Below are 21,598 nucleotides of genomic sequence, written 5' to 3'. Positions count from 1 at the left end.
GAATTCGTTTGTATGGAAAAATAAATATGCTTATTTTGATTTAATATTTTTACGGGGTGATTCCTTATAAAAAATACTTATGCATCCTTCACATTCGGTTACACGTTTTATATCTACATGTGCGCATTGTAATTTTAAAAGACTTTAACATTATTAACAAAGCATTACTATATTTTAAATTAGATTCCTTCGCGGGATATAAAATTTCCTTCCCGCATGTCTTGAATTTCCTGTTCTGCGGGTTTCCGGATCGCGTCGCATGCACGTGATTGCATTAAGTAAATGCATTTATAACAGGAGGAAATAGCTATTTTAAGTTGCAAACAGAAGCTCTGAACTGGACCAGTCGGTACCTTTTGTTTAAACTTAGAATATCCACAACATTTACGACTTTTTCCTCATTTAAAAACCGATGTTTAGGAATGTAAGAGTACAAATCGCGAAACTAGAACTCGTACTTTTAAATCATACACAATACTAAATAGCAATGAAAATATTGTTTACATTACAAGACAAGTTAGAAAAAATAGACTTTAGTTACCTATACCTTTAATAATGAGTAGGTAGCTCGTAAGGAATTTTGATAACAACGATTACTCTCGCTACAAATGAGATATTTATGTTATGTTATTACACTTATGTTATAAAAATAAATAACTTTATTATTTTCCCAATCTACCTGCTACCTTTAAGTACCTATCTGGAAATGTCTAATCAGTGTTTTCTTTTAAAATATTAGAAGCTAAAATAGCTCTTTATTTTACAATATCATAGAGAAAGAAAAGCATTACTTGAAATAAAAGTAATGGCCGTAAATTAATCCTTTTCCTTCAAAACCGTACCGAGACGATAAATAATAGTTGAATGTTACAGAGTTGAACTAAGTGAGGCTTCGATTAATCTAGTTGCAAATGAAGTATCCAGTCAGTTTGAAGGATAAAGTTTATCCCTCTTGTGCATCTAATGGCAAGTCCAATCAGTTTTTTATTAAATGGCTTTGGTTTTATCTATCTTTTTCTTAAGGAACTAAGTGTTTTGTAAGTGAAATAAAACCGACAAGTGTAAGTCAGGGTTCGAACGAGTGCTCTAGATATTGGATGGAATATAAATATTATTCGATATATTCAAAAACACTTACCGCAAAAGCGGTGATTGTCTAGTGGGTAAAGCTTTTGCTTCCATTTCGCAGGAGCCGAGATCGTTTTCCGGCACGCATTTCCATCTATTCTGGGTATTTGATTCATGCAATTAAATGTACAGCTTTTGCACCAGATAGAGCATAGGATATTTTTATTCATAAAAAGCACAACGTTCTCGGGGGTTTAAAAAAAGTATTTGTTAAAGCCAACGATTCCCGCAGGATTTTTATAGAACGAAGGAAGGGGACAAATTCGCAACTAACAACTATTCATTAATATAAATAATAAATACTAAATATACTACGACAATACACACATCGCCATGTAGCCCTTAAGTAAGCGTAGCTTGAGTTATGGGTACTAAGACAACTGATTAATATTTTTATGAATAATATACATACATTCTTAAAATTGACTTATAAACACCCAGACACTGAATAACATTCATGCTCATCACACAAACATTATCCAGTAGTGGGAATCGAACCCACGGCCTTGGGCTCAAAAAGCAGGATCGCTGCAAACTGCGCCAATCGGCCGTCAACCTAGTCTCTAACTGTAGTCAAATATACTTTAGAGAAAGACTGAACCGATTTCGAGGTCATTGTCAAAACAAACGCTAATTTTTGGCCCTTGTTTATATACTCGTATGTCTATCATTTATTCTTTTTTTTTTTTAATTCTTAACAATTCTTAAAAAAAAATATAGAAAACACTATTAAAAATTTATAAAAAAAAACTTCCACCCTCCGCTTGCGGGGCCTTTGAATGCATTAAAGTATGAAAATGCCCTTGTTTTATTTTTACTTTCAGGGTTACGTAAGTTTAAATAAAACGAACAATCAGTTCATTTACACTGTTGAATCACTACTATGGATTTGTTAAGCCGCTACAGCTGGTGGGGTCGCGGTCGGCGCTCTTTGTGGTTAAGGGCTTTTTATTGAGGGGTTAATTTATGAAGGCAACGTGCTGCAGTTCTTGGCTTAATTGTATCTTATTTACGATGACGGCTTATTGGAGCATTGGACAGTGATCCTGCTTTCTGAGTCCTAGCTTGTGGGTTCGATTCCCACAACTGGAAAATGTTTGTATGATGAAAATGACTGTATTTCAGTGTCTAGTAGTTTATCTGTATATTGTAATTATTTATGTTTATTATGCATAAAATATTCATCAGTAATCTTAGCACACAAGCTAAGCTTACTTTGGGGCTAGATGGCGACGTGTGTATTGGATTAGTATATTTTTTTATAATTATTATATTTATTATTTATTCTTTTTGTAACCTCTTCATAATCATTCTTCAATATACGTATATAGCTAAGCTAGCTAGCTAACGTTTTTGTAGTTTTTTTTATTCTGACCTTTTTTTGGAATTTTGCTATTTTCTAGTTTTTTCTTTCTTTAGGAAATTATTGTAGATGATTGTGGCCAATAAAGGTTTTATTTATCGTACCGAAACGCTTTATTTCTTTGGAAAACGTCTTCACCATTAGGGACCACCCTAGTTACCGAACTAGCCACAGATGGAGCTTCCAATTAAAAAAAGAATTATGTAAAGTAATTCTAAGTTTATAAGAACACAGCACTATCGGAGCACATTATACCTTCGTTCAGTTACTACTACTAACTTATGGCAATAATCCTTAAAGCCTTAGCTAAGCTTTAAATCCTTCTCTCATAAACACATTTCAAAGACGATTAATTTCCAAACTTACTTTTCAACTCGGCAGCTTTTCCAATAGACCTTCTTCGCGGTGACATCTCTCTATCTCTGCCGACAAGAAAACTTAGATTAGTACATGAAACTCTGTAAGAAGTAACATTTTTATGAATCTGCGAGCCTAGTGATATAATCTATTACCAAAAAAATTACTAATTTAACCAAGTTAAAGTCGTGTAGCCTAGTCATCATCATCGTCAGTAAGCTGTTAACATCTCACAGCTAGGTACAGATCCATCTCTTACAGGAGTGAGAATAGTTACACAAATGTGCAAGCCAATCAATTTCGGTATGCGTCTTCATATTTTCCTTGTACTATGGCTTTCAGAATTATTTTAATCGATGATAAAAAATTTTGACTCCGAATGCTCGTCATCTATAAATTATTATCTATATTTTAATACTGGATGCAAAAACTTTTTACCCTTTTTTATTTTTCTAAATTACCCATTAAATCAATAAAAAAAACATTACACACACTACCAATTTGGCACAAACACGGATATATTCTCTTTTTAATATTTTTTTGGATTAGGTATAATTTGTTAGAAACACAGGTAAATTAACAGTGTTTCGCAAAAAAACCTAGTAATGATCAATCTTATAATTCCAATTAATTATGGTCGAACTTAGACCGGAGGGCGACCACTAGTTACAATTGTTACGTCACAGGGGTCGATCAATGACGTCATAGTCCTAATGAAATAAATTTAAAATATTACTATCAAGGTTTCCGTTTGTTAACATTAAGATCATTGAGTAATAAAATCTATTTTACCTATTATTTACATAGATACTGCTTTTATCTTGAATAATTTGTTTTGAAAAACTTACGTCAATCAAACGAATAGTAGGTACCTATTTACACAAATTTAATAGGCATCCACGATACATGCCCAGTTTAGTTTGATTTAGAAATTTAATTTATTGTAACATTGTTTATTCTTATTAAATGTTATTTCTCTTTCGTTTATTTTTTTGGATTAATGCTAAAATGCTTCTAAACATGTCAAACAACAAAAAGTAGTAGACTTTGGGTTCTGCTCAGATCATCCTGAATCTTTTAGGTTCCTTAGATTCGTATTTAACCGTGTAGGTATGGGTCGACCACTTCGTCTTTTGCCAGTGGCGATTGAGATATATTTTTTTATACTTCAACGCATTTTTGTCTTTAATCTCACAGGAAACGTAACTATTCCCGGGATTAAAAGTGGCCTATGTACATCTTCAGGGTGCAACCTTCCTCTATGCAAATTTTGCCATGATCGGTAAAGCCGTGCACGGGTAATAAATACTGCAAGCAAAGTATATATATGTACGCAAAATTTCAGTAAGATTGGTGCAGCAGTTAAGCCGAATATACTCGTAGTTTACAAATAAAAATACAAACACACTTTTACATTTATAACAGGTATCATTAAGTAATAGGTGTTACTTTTAAAGAGCCTCTTTTATAAATATTGTTTATTTTATCTTAAAGCGTACAATAATTTTACGACCGGAAGGAAAGGAATTATAATCCTTATATGTATTTAGGGCGTCAAGATGTACACTAGCAACTGTCATTTTAAAATAATACTAACATGTTAGTCAGCCATTGGGAGTTGAATCTGCAATGATACCTAAAAAACAAGAACAGTTAACGCGTCAGAGGGACCCAATAATTTGATTCGGGCCTTCCCATTTGCAGCTTCATAGACGACTGAGTGGCTTTTATTAAAGCTTCGGCTTCAATCATTTCCTATCCCTAAAACAGTCGGACGTCGAATTTCGTGTGAAACGGACGAATAACTGGATTAAATCGGGCCTCCAAGCATCGATACAGTAGAATGCAAAATGGTGAACTCAAAGCTCAGACTACGTTGTTTTTTGCCTGCATGAAGCGTCTACATTTAAATTAAAAAAAAATACATTTAGGGCATCATTCATACACATGAGAAATTCATTTAAAATATCTTTATGTAATTTAATTTAAATACTGTGCCCATTAATTGAAAACGTTACCTGACTGTGCCTTCTGCCTATATTATAAATAATAACTCAGGCCAGTTATAATAAAATAATACTCTTTTTTTTTTAATTGAAATAATAAAACAAAACAGGACAGGACAGGACAGGAAAGGCCGGTACAGATAATCGGAATCGAATGTCTATATTTATAAAGCAAATATAATAATATAGGCATCCAGCAACAACAATTGTGTAACGAGGGTTTACATCATCTGGACATTTCCTTACTTCTGGGAAATTAAATTAATTGATACATTTATTTCGCCAAAATCGGCTGAGAATATTATTGATATGGTATTTATTGTATTATGGTATGGTATTGTATTAGATGCATAATGTTCTGCATCTAATACAATACCATAAAATTAGCTTACAGTTCTTTAGGGCTTTTTTATTCTTTTCTATAAATTAACGAAGCATAAGGTGAAATAACTGCAGTGTTTTATCGCATTCTTCTAATGTCAGAGCGTGACAAATCACACTATTTCCACGTTATGCCACGTATATAAAATCCTACGACTACTATAAGACAAATTTATAGCACAGAATCACAACGCTATCTACTAAAACTATTCTTACTTTCGTTGTTATAACTATTATTATAATTTTGAAAATCCACAGTCAGTCAGTAAACGGAAGTGATGCAAACAAAACCTTTGCGCTCTAAATTTGCATAATAGTGTAGTCAAGTGCAAAAACGTTGAACACCGAGGCAAAGGGATGCAAAGCGACGTAGACAATACGATTTCAAATGAAATATTTATTTTGCTTATTTCTATCCTACATTTTACTTTCTACTCGAGTATGAATTTTATACAGTTGAAATACTTAGGTATTTAATTATCTGTAATGAATAATCTTGAGTTTTATTCTAAAATAAATATTGCAATTGCCCGCGTTTTTTTTTTACGTTTTAAGTCGTAGAAAAATCCCATGGGAACCGTTAATATTTCGGGAAAAAATTCCTACTACCTATGTTCGTCTCAAAGATGGCAGCTAGACGATTTTACCAAGATCGATACAATGGTTGAGCCTAACTAAATAGATAGCTAACAAACACACTTTCGCAATAATTATAATATTTGTAATAATTATAACAGTTGGTTCAATAACTTCCAATTTAATACCATTTTTTCCATAAAAAATTTTCATTGGGAATAGATCATATGTTTCGTACTCCGTTTTAAATAATAGCTAGGAAATTTCCAGTAATTTATAAATTTTACTTGGCACCGATCGAAATACTTATTTCTTGCTATTTAGTTTTATTTGATACACTATAGTCGGTTTTTTAATACATTTTTTTTCACGTTTTTTATTAGCTAGACTTGCAATTATCTATGTTTTAACTAATATTTGAGGAGTGCCCTTGAATTCTCCAGTAATATTCTTATCTAAATTAATATTTTCTTTATATAGAATGAGTTTCTGCCATATAGAGACTAGTAAATATTTGATAAGTATGTGGTATCTCAATGTGTTTGCGTAGTTTGTGAATAGGCATTTTTGACAATTCCTACTTTATTTTTAAATGTCAAATAAATGAATGAATCAATGTCAAATAAATAAATTAATTCTTTTTTCTTAGGAATTAACTATAGACGAGAAAATGTCGTAATGATTTTTTTCCCACATTTTATATACTATGATAGTGAACAAGAATCTTTTTCTTGTCAGTCAGTCAGTCAGTCTTGACATTAACGGAGTACCAACGTTGTTTACATTCTTCACTCTTTAAAGATATATCTAATGCACTTTTCATACAACGCCTGAAACTGCTCCACAGCCTCCCCAATTTGTAGTACGTTACTTTCGTTTCATTCTTGGCTTTAAACCTATGTAAATAATATATTGTGAATATATACATGATATATATTTAATTTCAAAAGAAACAAATTTTCCATATAATTTGCTAAATAGCTCCAACAGACAAAAAGACAAAGACGTCCACTCAAGTAAACTTAAGGTTCGTAAAAACAAGTACGTTGCGGTCACAAGATGCTTGCGATTGGTTGACGAGGCTGGCAACAGACAACACAGATCTAAGGCTTCTGTAAAAAGGAGTGGAAATCCCTTAAAGACCTATGCCCGGCAGTGGACGTCCTATGGTTGTGATGTTGTAAATTACTTACTCGTTTAACCCTAATCGCAGAGCTGGTCCAGCAGATCTGAGCATGGCATGAGCATCAGCATTGCTCATGTCCTTCGTTGCCCTCCCGTTGATCGATGTGATGACGTCACCCTCGCGGATCCCGCTCAAAGACGCCTTCCGACCAGGGTTCACCTGAAACGTAATATATCTTGCGTTAATATAATTGACAACCTACGAAACATGTACTCATTGGCGATTACTAACACTGCGTGGGGAAATCATCATGGGAGACATTCGGATTTGAGTCCACCAATCGCAATGTGCCAACGTGGTGGACTACGGCCTTAACGCCTTCTCATTGTAGGAGAAGATCATGTAGGCCGGTAAAAGGTTGATATGATGATGATGATGATGATGATGAGGGAGTTATGTAAAAAAATATGTAATCCACCATTTTGTGGTAGAAGCCATCTTGGATCTGAAATTTGTCCTAGTTTATATTATTCAAAAACTCGTCAGTGTACACAAACGGGTCAAACTTACAACACCGCGTCGTTTTTGATTTGGGGATTTAAAAAAGTAATCTGTAAAGCTGTATTTTCAGAAATTATGAATCGCACCATGCAGATTTGCCTGGTTTTCGCAGCTTAATGTTCATTGGCAGGAGACTAAAAATAGTTAGTTTTAAGATTTTAATGAGAAAGACTGAATTATATTCAGACCACAATTTCCAAATGGCCAGCGCAATGAGAGGGCGTGAAGATTATGTATAAGTGGTCAACCTTTAATAATTACCTCTGAAAAGGAAATTAAAATTCCGGAAAAGAGCTCGGGTAGCATATTTTAGCACCTACCATCATTTAAAATTAAAAGGCTTTTTGTATTTATTAACTAGGAGTTATAGCTTTTTTTTCGTTTCACAAAAAGTTACCAATCTCATCTTATGGTAAGCAATGATGCATTAATAAATAATAAATAAATATACTACGAAAATACACACATCGCCATCTAGCCCCAAAGTAGCGCTTACTTTGGGGCTAGATGGCATAGCTTGTGTTATGGGTACTAAGATAACTGATGAATATTTTTTATGAATAATATTCATAAATACTTATAATATACTAGCTGTTGCCCGCGACTTCGTCTGCGTTTGATTTTGTTTTTAAAGTATTCAGTATCGCTAAGCCTTTAATGACTATAGTAGTAAATATATATATATAACACGTGACTGTCAATTAATTATAGACAAATAATTTGCAATAAAATAAAATTTCGACTATAATTAAAGATAAAGATAAGAGCTGACCTATCTCTTAAGTTGGACCAGACTGCTCACGGTGTGCCAATTTAATTTAAAATCGGTTAAGTAGTTTAAGAGTCCATCGCGGACAAACATCGTGACAGGAAATTTATATATATTAAGATAGATATACACCCAGACACTGAAAAACATTCATGGTCATCACACAAATATTGTCCAGTTGTGGGAATCGAACCCACATCCTTGGACTTGAACTTGGCAGGGTTGCTGCCCACTGGGGCAGCAACGTCGTACCGGAAAGCTAAATCGCTTGGCGGCACGTCATGCTGGATCGTCCGAAATGCATCCGTAGGAGATGTTGATTTTATAATGCACAATTGCTTATAATATTATCATGGACCTCATAAATGTAACACCTGCTTATATATTTTTTTTATATTTTCGCTCGATCAATTATTACTGTAATAATTGATCGAGCAAACAAATTACCTAACTATAACTGGAAAACCGTCGCCTATAAATAAAACAAGAGTCCATCAACCTGAGGTATTAAGCCAATTACACCGGCAACCACGCCCTTCAAATTGGAACTCAGCACTGCTGCTTGTCGGCAGAAATAAGGATGCCGGTAGTTCTTCCCGAATGAGCCCTGTCACAAAAAGCTTTACTACAACTAACATTATTACATTCAATATTTAAAAAAGACAGTTGCCAATAAAAGCTTTTGTCAGGCGATTCAATATGGTTTTGCGCGATTTCATGCCAAGATTGTATAGCCCCGCGAGTTCCCGGAACCGTCATTGGTTGATAACGTCAATGTTTATTGTGATTAAAGCTCCCATATGTTATTCCCGCAGATCTTAGCCGATTGCAAATTTGCATCGCTAAATTTACTGTAACTTTTTCTTTGTATATTTGGAACAAGTACTCCGATTGCGGTGATAGCCTACTGGCTTCGGCCTTTCAGGGGGCCTAATTTGATTTTATTTTTTATTTTTAATGTAAGCAATTTTCAAGGGTAACGGAAATACCTCGTGAAGAAACCTGCATGCCTGAGAGGTCTCCATAACTTTCTCAAAGGCGTGTGAAGTCTACGGCCTACACCCTTCTTATTCTGATAGGAGACCCGTGAAACTGCTCTGTAGTGGACTGTTAATGATCAGTCCTATTAAAAAAAAACTACTACTACTACTACTACTGGTACTAGATAGCTCATTCAATAAGGAAGATGAAGACTATGTAACATTAGGTTTACACATAAAGAAATTCTACGCAGACCGAGTCACAGTAAAAAAACATAAGATCGGAATGTACAAACTTGAAAATAAAATTTATTGAAGCAATAAATCCTATAGTTAGTCGGATTGACAACACCAATCTTTTGTTGTTGTCAATCCAATAACTTTACCCTTTGTCAGACAAAGTACCTACCTAAAAAAGGGTAACATAAAAACTAATGTCACCTTTTTATTGACAGTAAAAACAATAGTCGATTGCTAAGATTTCATCTCGTTAATATCTTCGTTATGTAATTTTAATCTGTTTGAAGTTAGTACTGAAAGTTTTAATGGTCTTTCGCAGAATCCCCAATAACTATGACAGACATTGTAAAGTTTTACCCAATTAAGTATAAGCTAAATTTTAAGTGAATTAAAATGTTTAGTTTAAGACGACCCATTAGGTTCCCCGAAGTTGTGATATCGAAACTTTTAACGATCTTCATAAATTTCATATTTTCGATAATATAGATTTTAGCGCTATAGAACATACTTAAGGGAAGTTCGCGATCTGTGTGAATGGATATCTCGAGCCTATATATATTGTCAGACAGAGAACGATTTCAAGTTCTCTAACCGTTCCTTCGCTCTTTATTATAAAGCTAGCTGTCACCCATGAATTCGATTTAGACAAAAAAAAATCTTGCGAGAACCGTCTAATACGAGTATCTCGCGCTAAAAGTCCTTAGAAATGTTTCGCCAGGCTATTAGCTATTGGCTTTATCTATACAATTTTTTTTTTCAAAAACTGTTGTTTTCAAAAACAGTTTGCAAGAAGATTGCAAAAAGAAACAGTTTTTTTCAAAAACTCTTTTTTTTTGCAAATCCGTAACGACATCGTTGTCAAAGGTTTTTTAATGCCGCAGGAACGGTCCCCGAGTTTTTTTCCGGGATAAAAAATAGTTTACATTAATCTACACTATGAGAATTCAGTTTCTGGGCCAGATTTCGGTGAGATCGATGCAGTGCACGCACACAAACAAATCAAATCAATAAACAGCCAGAACAAATCTATAATTCTAGTACGGAAATTGATGGTTTAATTGTTCTAATCTATTTGACTGCACAAATACCCTCACTTATGTTTTACTAGCTGTTGACCGCGTTCTTCGTCAGCGTTTACTATAATCCTGTGGGAACCGTTTATTTCTCTAAGAGCAAAAGTAGCGTACTCTATCCTCCTAGTACAGTCTTTTTAATTGATTTTCCGAGTACTTATTTTCTATATATTACCGTCTTTATTTTATTTAATATCATTTATTTTTATTTTTTTAAAAATAATTATAATAATAAAAAATTATTAAAAATTTAAATAAAAATACCTTTATTGCAAATTAAAGTTAGGGCGTGTAGAAAAGCTAAACAAAAGTAAATAAACATCATTTCGCATTTATAAATGTAGTAAGGATTATGATCAATACAATGTAATAACTCATAGTTAGTAAAGGTAGTCTAAGGTACCTATATTATATTCTAGTATGGGTATGCAATTGTAAACCACAAACAATGCATTTACAAACCGAGTTAGTCTCTCGCCGCCTCGCCGCCGGTGAACAAAACTTCAACATTTTCTTCAAAAGCACTCTGCCCTTTCCAGACCAGCTTTAGAACTCACGCACAAAACGCAGTCATTATAAAGCACTATAAACTACACAATTACGTCGTTAAGCACTTTAAACATAAAACCAACGATAATTGCTAGCAATTATCCCAATAATAATGATGATGACCACGAATGTCCCAAAAACAGCACAAAAACTGTAAAAAGAACATCTAAATAGTAAAATATTAGGTATCGTCCGGTCAACCCGTGAAAGTCGATGATACTAAGCCGAGACACGCGAGGGTAAAGCCAATTTCATCGAAACATTATATGGGCATTATTCGAATATGCATGCGTGTGGACGGAGTAGCTATTGTTGTATAGGATAGGCACCCGATTGGAATATTAATCTTGTAGAAGGTAAACTCACGATGATTCCTTGTATACGTGCAGAAGCTCGATGTATTTTTTATAGGCCAATGAACTTATATTGTAATATAACGTAGGTAATAAATAACCGACTCTTTGGTCCTACTTGCCATTTACGGATCACAAGTTCCCGGATCGGGGCAAAAACTGTTGGGGTTTTCAATCAAGATATTCTGAGGCTCTGATTTAGAAAATTGCGTTGTACCATTAATACCTTACCTACATATAACGATATACATCAAATGTTACGATAATTGTTAAAAACCACCAACCAGCATTCAGAAGCGTGAAATATACTCTATATACGTCTCCCCTCTCAGTCAGTCAGTCAGTCAGTCAGTCAGTCAGTCAGTCAGTCAGTCAGTCAGTCAGTCAGTCAGTCAGTCAGTCAGTCAGTCAGCCAGTCAGTGAGTAGTCAATGAGCCTAACAGCCAGTCCTTACTCCTGTAGTTTTATATAATATACAGATTAAGTGGTACTATGTACCTAGCCAAGGTTAAAATGTAAGTCATAAGTTTATTGCTATGTCTGTCGTAGAGCCCCAAGCGAGGATTACCGCTAACAGCAATTTCATATTTGCATAAGTATCTGGGCATAAAGATTAATTAATTTTGTAATATTAACATAGCAGAGAGCTGCTACCTTGCTTTGTCTATATGGCTTTGCCTCTAATAATGGTCGTTAATTATTTCTTATCCTGATGTCGTTTTGAAAATATTTGTATGCGTAGGTATTTTCGAGGAAGCTTTTTAAAAATAAAAGTACTTCAGCGGCATCTAAAGATTATATTGTTATGCTTTTAATAGTATGTAAAGTATTTTGCGGTGCGTGCGGACGCTAGTTCGGATTGGTAAAATTCACACACCTCTAGGATTTTTTGGTAGATATTGTGCATGCATGTTTCAGCATTTTTTTCCTTCACCGTTAAAGCAAGTGTTATTTACATATAACTCCGAAAATAGGTGCGTGCTATTGATTGAACTCGGTCCCCCCGATAGGAACGCCGAACCTAACCACTAGGCTCCAGCGTTTTGGCGTCTATAGAAATGCCCTATATAGACGCCGTATGGTATTTGCATTTGTATGATTGGTGTTAGAGCTAATTTTTAAAATGGGTAAATAATGAAACTATAACTTGATATTTGCGAGATATTTTAATAAATTGATTAGGTTTCTACATTTGAGAAATTTAAGTCGGATGACTTTAATTACTTTTGAGTAATTTAAGTCTGTTTTTTCTTTAATTAGGTGCTATTATAATTTTAAAATTTTCGGAATTGAATCTGCGACTCTCTAGCTCTCTAGTGTGATAGCCCAGCTCGACTTCACGTTCGAGGGGCCGAGTTCGAATTCCAGCACGCTTTTCGGAATTGAATCTGCGACTCTCTAGCTCTCTAGTGTGATAGCCCAGCTCGACTTCACGTTCGAGGGGCCGAGTTCGAATTCCAGCACGCACCTCTAACTTTTCTTAGTTATGTGCGTATTTAAGTCCACTAATATGCACTGGGCCAGCGTGTGGGCTAAGGCCTCCCTTTCTCATTGTGGGAGGAGACCCGTGCCCTGTAAAAGGCCGGTAATGTGTTGATATGATGATGATGATAATTTTAAAATAAATTAGCTTTGTTCATCTAAACTATAAGCTTGACAAAGGTCAACATACAAAAAACACTTCATAATAACATAACTGATTTCCAGTTACAAAGCCACCAAGTAAATACAACCCTCGACCTAAAACAAGAGTAATAGCTGAAAAACGTCGGATATAGAAAGAAAATACTAAAAAGAAAGTTAAATTTTGCAAACCTATTGTTTTCCGCCCGTGTTGCGAGTGTCAAAGTCGTACGAGAGAACTAAAGAATGCTCGTATAACTAACTTTTATTCGTGGCTCTTTTGAAACAGACTTCGAATGTAAGGAATATTTTAAGCCTTTTTCAGGATTTAGTTTTGCCCGCGTCGTGTATGTCATAATTTCATTCATCTCTGTATATTTGTATGTTTGTATTTGATTTAGATACTAAAACTTATAACTGTAACTTATTTAGTCTGGAGTGTGGCTTTGTCCACCGGAACGCTTAATCGCTTTGCGGCACGTCTTTGTCGTAAGAGTGGTAACTAGCCTCGGCAGGAGCCTTTGGTGGGAACCAGACCAGAAAAAGAAATTTCCATAATTTCGATACCCAGCCGTGAAGCTGGGTATCGAACTCGGTACCACCTACTTTAATCCACAGCACTCACCGCTGCGCCAATGAAAATAAGCAAGATTATTCATATCTCATATAAGGAATATTATTAAAGCTAACTCCATATCCACATATTAATAAAACTTTTACCGTAGGTGAATAAAGTTTACAGAGTGTATTTTGAATAAACTTTAAAGTCCACATTCCGCAACCACCAAGAACGAGACTCATTCTAAGTTAACATTTATGAAGACGCATTTTGTACTGAACATATTTCTGTACACAAAGTTGTACAAAGTCTTATCGTGGAAGTTTTCAAAATGTTGCAGCAGGAGTACCTACTTAGTTTAATTAAAAGTATAAGTTGTGCCACAATCTGCAATCAACCTCCAAGTTAGCGTCGCATTACTCAGAAATGTGGAATACAAGGATTTACAGCAGACGTTATTCTTCTGGGAACAACGCAGATTGCGTTGTGGCATTAAAAAGCTATCGTTTAGACTGTATTACATTTATTACCTACATTCTCCCTCTTACAATTTTCCCGGTGTTTAAGGAGCTGCCGCCGAAATTAAATTGGAGATTGATAAATTTCTTAACATTTCATAGGAGGTTCCTGTGATATATCTTAGAGCATTTTGTGACAGCGCTCGGCCATGCTTATTTCTGCTACAAAGCAGCATTATTGTGCTTTGGTCTGAAGACCATGATTACCGATGTTATAAGAGGCATATGAGCCTAACACCTAAGCCTCAAGTTGATGGTTGGGGTGGCACTTTGTGGGACGTATTCCTCGCATGCCCTACGAACCGTGACTTGGTGGGCTATCTGGTTTTTATCTTGGTTCATCAATTATTCCAATAAAACGATAATCATGAAGGTTCCACAAAATAAATTTCAATAATATAAGTCAGTATAGACATATGCATAAATTCAAATACCTACTGCAATGTAGTCTGAATATAAGTGAAGCGGTTATCAGTAGCACTAGTTTTCGTGCCACGAGATAATTATATACCCGTCTGTACTCTAAACTATTATTATAAAGAGGTAAAGTTTGTGAGTTTGTGATACTGTCGGGGGTAATCTCGTGATTTTCTGAACCGATTTTCATTATTTGTGGTTGCCACAGGCTTAATATTAACCTGAAAACTAAAAATAACTTGTGACAAACTAGAAATAACTTTTCGCAGTACTCGGATTTGCAAAATAAGTCAGAGAAAAAACGGTCGAAAGAAAACTTTTCTTACGAACGCTGCCTTAACGGCGAGAGATATATGATTAAGTTCTACAGAAAATTTGTAGAACTTGATAATGCCTACATAAAGTCCGCGACAGCATATGTATAACTTTTATATTTAATTAATAAAAAGTAGTTTTATATATAAAAAAAAAAATCGTTAGGTCATGTTTAACTGTAGGTACATAATTTGGACGAATGGTTGAAGAGATAACATGAGATAGGTATGTAACCGCGACCATGTCGTAATCTTCTGAGTGCTGTTAATTCTATTAAACGGTTTTTTTTTATGTTCAACATCTGAATCTATTTAGAAATAATCTGTGTTGGCTTATATCTTGTTGGAATTCCTGTAGGACCGTAATATATTTTGGTACCAAATAACAACATAAGATCTAATAGTATACAGAGAAATTTTGCTGGCATCCACTAGAGTTCTATAATCTCTAATAACCTGACAAAACTGTACGTTATGTTAATTTTATATAAGCACATGGATTCTTCAAAATACGCTCTCAACGCACGTTTTGGGCACGTAACGGAGCATTCTAAGGAGATGTTGTCTTTACGACGAAAAATTGAAATGGTTAAGCTATGGCTATGTTAAGTTGATGTTCATAAAATGTTTTTAACCCCCGACGCTAAAAACGACAGGAAGTTAGTTTTTTGTTATAAGGTGAATTTATAGTGAGTTTTCTTATCTACGTTTGATTAAAATTTTGGCCACGAAATGGAGAATTACATTTTTTTCTGAGTATCTTCTGAAAAGGCTAGACTAGTAGATGAATGTAAAGGTACACTAAAACAATTCACTCAAATCGCAAATTTAGCATAAAAATCCAAAACAAAATTAAAGAAAGTTTTTAAATAAGTACTTATTAAATTATTTTTCCATATTATATGCACCATACCCTTTATGTTTATTTATTCTAAAAAATATCGACAGCCTATGTCCAGTGCCAATTTTCGGTTTCGCGAATCATTTTAGTGACAGACCTCAAATGATGAACATCAATCAAATCACCGATAAATGCTTCAGGTACTTATGGTGCTTTAACCATGCGTAGAAAATTAATTAATATTATGCTCGATTTGTTTGGAACTCTTGATGTAATTGAATGAGTCAAGATGTCACTTTCCCAAATTGGCAATGCCCATTTTATCATGAACTCTGTATATTGGAATATTTAGAGCAAGGAACACCAAGGTAATTGTAATTGAGGGGCCAATGCGGTTCTATCGATATTAGTCAGTTAAAAGTAGGATATTAACATTTCAGGCACGTTCGTAACTCCGCGTGCACGTGTTATGCTTACGCGATCCCCTATCTGCCGCCTTGAGCACCGCGCCCAATTTATCCTATTTATAACTCGTTCTTTTATCAGTTATATTACAGTGCGATAATCTAAATATGCCATATTGTAGGTCAGCGATTTTAGTCAATATAGTTCTTCATAACTTGCAGTTATTTTTAACGAAAATCCGACGTTTACGTGAGACCAGAAAGAATTACTTTGTTCTGTCCCCTCGTCGAGAATAGAGGGACAGATCGCACTTTATATTCCTACCTGTCCCCCTGCACGGCTGGCTTATGCAATCAACATTTTTCTCACCGGGGAAAAAAATTCTAAAAAATCAAACTTCATTTATTTCAAGTAGGCCTAATTTATAAGCACCTTTGAAAGTAAGGTATTCCTAACTCTCTCTAAATTTTTCTATTTTCGTTTGGGTTACACTTTTGGACCGATTCAGAAATCGAATCTTAAACTTCTCGATCCAAAGTTGATTATGCCATCAACTAGAACAACGAGGCACTAAAAAAATATGTTAGATTAGAACCCATAACATCGACTACGTCTTCACAAGTAGTTTTTGTCTCTACCCTTATCAACTTTAACATCACCGGTTGCAATAAAAACAAACAGACATACAAATATGCTATTAAATTTGCAGCCCTTTATAACAAATACAAATACTAAACGCTTTTAGAGTTGAAATAAAAATGCAATCGAATAAAAACAAACCACGATCCTACATTAAGCGACCTGATTACAAGAAAATGGGGAAACGTTGAAAGCCTGCGATAACACCTACGTAAGATGCAAGGATGCGGAAAGAGAGCAAGCCAAGACTACTTTGCACCCTCATTCATGCACTTTAAAAATAAAGACTTACTTGAGGCTGTCTTGAGGCTGTGTCTCGGGTGTGGAAACGTAAGACGCGGGAAAATGAATTACTCTCACAAACGCTGTTAATAGCTGCTGACGGACATAAAATGAACAAATCTTACACTGCATTTTATTTCACTGAATAAGATTCTGTTTTAGTACTATGAATTACCCACAAAATTGTAACCCATAGATAGCAAATACGTATTGTAAGATACGTTTATATGTATTTAAGATACGTATTGAGTATTGAATTGTATTTTTACCACTTTACAATCAAAAACCCATAGCATATCAAAGGCTCTTTTAAATATTTTTTTACGGGCCCCGCGCTTGCTTAATCAGGCGCTGGGTTGTGGCCTTTTTGTAGTTACATGCTACGACAACAATTTGTGGCTATCCTCACAATATGACAGACGACATAAAATTGCAACTACTGAGTTTCTTGCCGGCTTCTTCTCGGTAGAATCTGCCTTCCGAACCGGTGGTAGAGTCACTACAAACAGTCAGACTTGACGTTTCATAAGTGCTTATATTAGGCCTACTTGAAATAAATGAATTATGAATTTGAAAAAATAACTATATTTTTTTTTTTTACATTTTTTTACTGAGCACTTTTAAAACCTCAAATTTGTCAGTTACGTCGCAAGTGTCTGCCGCTGACGAAACTATACTGCTAGTAGTCACGTCAGAGACACATCAGAGCGAATTGACGTTCCGAGCTGGTTCGGTTCGGAAGGCAGCGCTGCCGAGCAAAAGCAACAATTTTTCCGTTATGTGAGCCGAACTGACAGCTTCCAATCAACCTTGTTATCAAGCGAAGGGGTACACAGGCCTGTACCTGAGCGAAGTAAACCCATGGTGGTATATTCATGCTCCATTACTGGGCCCTCCATAATGCGCGTTTACAGGATTTTTGACCAGCGGCGTAGGTAGAAAGCAAGTAGACGGCGAAAAATAAAAAAAAACCCCTCCTAGAAGGTGTATATAAAGTATGAAGGGGTAGGCAGTGCTTTTTGGCCATGTAAGAAGTGTACACCAATGCCATTCTTCTTAGTCTTACCACAAAGGCGAGAGAAATTAACAGGTTAGAGCTAACGACAAGTTAGATATTTAATTTTTACTCAACAATCTAAAAACGTATTTCGTGTAACATTTAAAGTAAACGTGAAGGTATAAAAATTAAACGAAGATATATTCATTTCAATTTTAGTTTCTAGCAGCCTCTTGATGTAAAAAAAAGGAGCGGGAGATGACTTGCCTTTACTCCCAATAGGTAACACGTACCTATTCTAAGCAAAGATTCTCGCAAAGAGAACTCAAAGGAGAATTCTTTTACAGCATCTTTTGAGACTTCTACAAATAAAAACTTTTCAAAAGTTGTATTTTACAAGTTACAAAATAGGAAAAGAATAACATTGCAAATGTTGGAGATAAAGTTTTATTTTCAAGTTTAGCGCATAATATATTTTTGGTAATTTATATTGTAGCGGCTGCATCAAATTAAAACAATACATTTTCTAAATTGTTTAAAACAGTTATGTATATCTTACAGCAAAAGCTGGTGATAAGTTCCTTCGTTTTACCACCGCCATGCTTATCCCTGCTGCCAAACAGCATTGTTATGTTCCGGACTGAAGGGCGTGGTTGCCGGTGTAATTACAGTCACATAAAGCTTAACACCTACGTGTCAGATTGATGGACACAGGGAGCCACTTCGTAGAACGTGTTTCTTGCATGTCTTGCGAAGTATTGTTCTGTATAATGGCGTAGGTTTCCAAGTAACCATCACGAGAGCCATCGGAGTGTTACGTCCATTATAACTAAAAAAAAAAAAATCCATCCAAAGCTTGCCAAGCTATAAGCTAAGGTAGTAAATATTGCCTATTTATTCTAGTGACAAACCACGCAGTTTACTATCATAAAAGTAGCAATATATTTTAATTTCGGTTACTATCCTGCACCGAGGCCGCATCGCCAAGCAATTTATCGTTCCGGCACTAGCGAGGCCGCTTCGAATTCTAGGAGTATGGATCTATAAAACTGCAATACCCATTGCTGAATAGCGCACTATTTCTAATAGACTGTATTGTCTCTTACCGATACAATCACTAACAATATAAATTTAACATCTAAACGAAATAGTACTACTTATTCAATAAACGTTAAAGTGTTAGGTTAGGTTAGGATGTCTGACCCTGATTTGGTCCTACGGTAAGCACGTCATTACAGTAATCATCATGATTGTCATTATCAACCCATCATCGGCCCACTACACGGTACGGATCTGCTTCGATCAAAATGAGAAAACTGTAGTCCACCACGCTGGCAAAGTGCAAATTGGTAGACTTCACAAGCCTTTGAGGACATAAAGATAAATTTTGAAGCATGAAGGTTTCCTCACGTTGTTTTACTGACATAGCAACAATTATATAATTGCTTATAATGCATATTAATTTGGCGCTAGGTAGCGATGCGTGTTTCATCAGATCAACCCATTACCGGCCCACTACAAAGCACGGGTCTCCTCCCACAGTGAGAAGGGGTTAAGGCCGTAGTCCACCACGCTGGCCTAGTGCGGATTGGTGGACTCCACACACCTTTGTGAACATTACATAGAACTCTCAGGCATGCAGGTTTCCTCACGATGTTTTCCTTCACCGTTGAAGCAAGTGATATTTTAATCGCTTAAAATGCACATAACTCATAAAAGTTAGAAGTGCGTGCTTGCTAGGATTCGAACTCGGCCCCCCGAAAGGGAAGTCGAGCTGCCCAATGCGCTATCACCGCTTTCCGTGCGTGTTAAGTCGTAGTATATTTATATATTTATTTATATATATCTAAAAAGTAGAAGTACGTACAGGGGAATTGCACTTGGTCCCCCAAAAGAGAGGCCAAAGTCCTAACCACTAGACTGTTATGCCCTTTTTCACTAACAACAAACAGGGCAATGCCTAAATAAGTAATCTAATCGAGATTCCTTGGCATACAGCAGCCGCTCACCATTAGTGATCATCTAAAAGTTGGTGAAACGTTTATTCTATATACACCGCCAAAATTATTGGACATCCGATTAGGGCGATTCGGAGGTTTAGTGAATATGGGCATAAGATGCTGTCACTTATATCTGGTAGTATTCTATAGGTAGGTACCAAAGTTTGATACATAGGAACAGCGTGATGGATCGCTGAATATTATTCTCTCCTTAACAAGAGGTCGTCTGTGCCCAGCTGTGGGATGAGTGCTTTCAAATAATATATACCATTAGCATAACAAAAATGGGTCGTAAAAGTGTTTACTGTCAAATATTTTAATAAACCCTACACTCGTTAGTAAGATTAAGTTTAGGAAACTTTGAGGAATATCGACACACATTAGGTACTCACATTGTACTCGTAAGTGTGCGCGGAGGTATCGCTGATGCTCTGATGACAGAAAATATTTAAGTTAATGTATGATAAAGTAAGATAGATAAAAAGTCTGGTTTCCAATTAAGAGAAGGAAGTAAACTGCCATATCTATCTCGGATAGGCAGCGTCACGAAAATATCGTTATATCTATGCGACCAAAATTCCTGATAAACTAGGCTCTGTTAAATCTAGGCTCTGGTAACTATGGAAAACGGGAATGACTACGATCGGAGTGTCCGTGAAAGAACCCGGTAACCAAGGTTCGTCCATGGATTCTAAATGATAATTTAGCGTTGGTATGGCGCGGTGAACAGACAACATCAAACCTGTGCAAGTACTTTTACAGTAGTACAAGCTGCACAATACCATTTGTAAAAAAAAACTTTGCTAATGTTTAAAACCTATGTCCAGAGCTATGAGCCCATCAGTTGGCACGATAACGCCTTTGGTTGCCTGGAAGAGATCGCTATGTAGCGATAAGACCGCCAAATTGTATACTTTTTGTTAAATTTTTACTTATAATTTTACTATATGTTTATAAGGTGTATAATAAAAGTGTATTCATTCATTCATACATTCATTTATACGATAATAATGAAATGTTATAAGTTGTAATCTCTCTCGTAGTTTAATTGTAGTAAAGTTTTGAAATGAGTGAAGTATGCTTAGATCGCATCCATTTTAGACTGCATCACCAACTGAACATAAAAATAAATGCATCATCAAGAATCTCAATAATATCTGTATTATCCTCAAACTGAGTATTAATTTTATCTAACATATTTTTTGAGGGCGACGATTCGGACACAAGTTCCCACTCTACCCGAACCAGTACAATGAAGCTTTAATTCCAGCACGTCTTAGCAGAAAAGTATTGCACGTACGAAATAGAAATGGACACCAAATGTTCTCTCGTAAAATATATTGTCTACATTTTTATACAGTTTCCCTACTTTTCTATCAGCGAACACATACTATGTGCCCACTGTTTTCTACTAACATTATAAATGCGAAAGTGTGTTGGTACATCTTTCATATACTCAGCAAAAGAAATACTTTATGAAATTCTATAATCTCGTATTCACTCTGGATAGTAGTGAAAATTGGTATAAAGGGGACTATAGT

General features: G+C 35.3%; 1 protein-coding gene across 1 annotated transcript in view; it reads right to left on the bottom strand.

The window, feature by feature from the left end:
- The window catches only part of LOC120626258 (PDZ and LIM domain protein 3-like), a 93,561-nt gene that overhangs the window by 22,085 nt on the left and 49,878 nt on the right, over positions 1 to 21,598 (bottom strand). Inside the window, exons 3-4 of the mRNA XM_039893692.1 lie at positions 7,005 to 7,156; positions 2,858 to 2,913 (exon numbers count right to left, since the gene is read on the bottom strand). Of these exons, the coding sequence (XP_039749626.1) occupies positions 2,858 to 2,913; positions 7,005 to 7,156 (208 nt within the window). The remainder of the gene's footprint in view (positions 1 to 2,857; positions 2,914 to 7,004; positions 7,157 to 21,598) is intronic.

Source organism: Pararge aegeria, chromosome 9 (genome assembly GCF_905163445.1).
Source record: "Pararge aegeria chromosome 9, ilParAegt1.1, whole genome shotgun sequence".
NCBI classification, from domain to species: Eukaryota; Metazoa; Arthropoda; class Insecta; order Lepidoptera; family Nymphalidae; genus Pararge; species Pararge aegeria.
The sequence above is the reverse complement of the archived record's forward strand: the minus strand, read 5'-3'. Positions and strand labels throughout refer to the sequence as shown.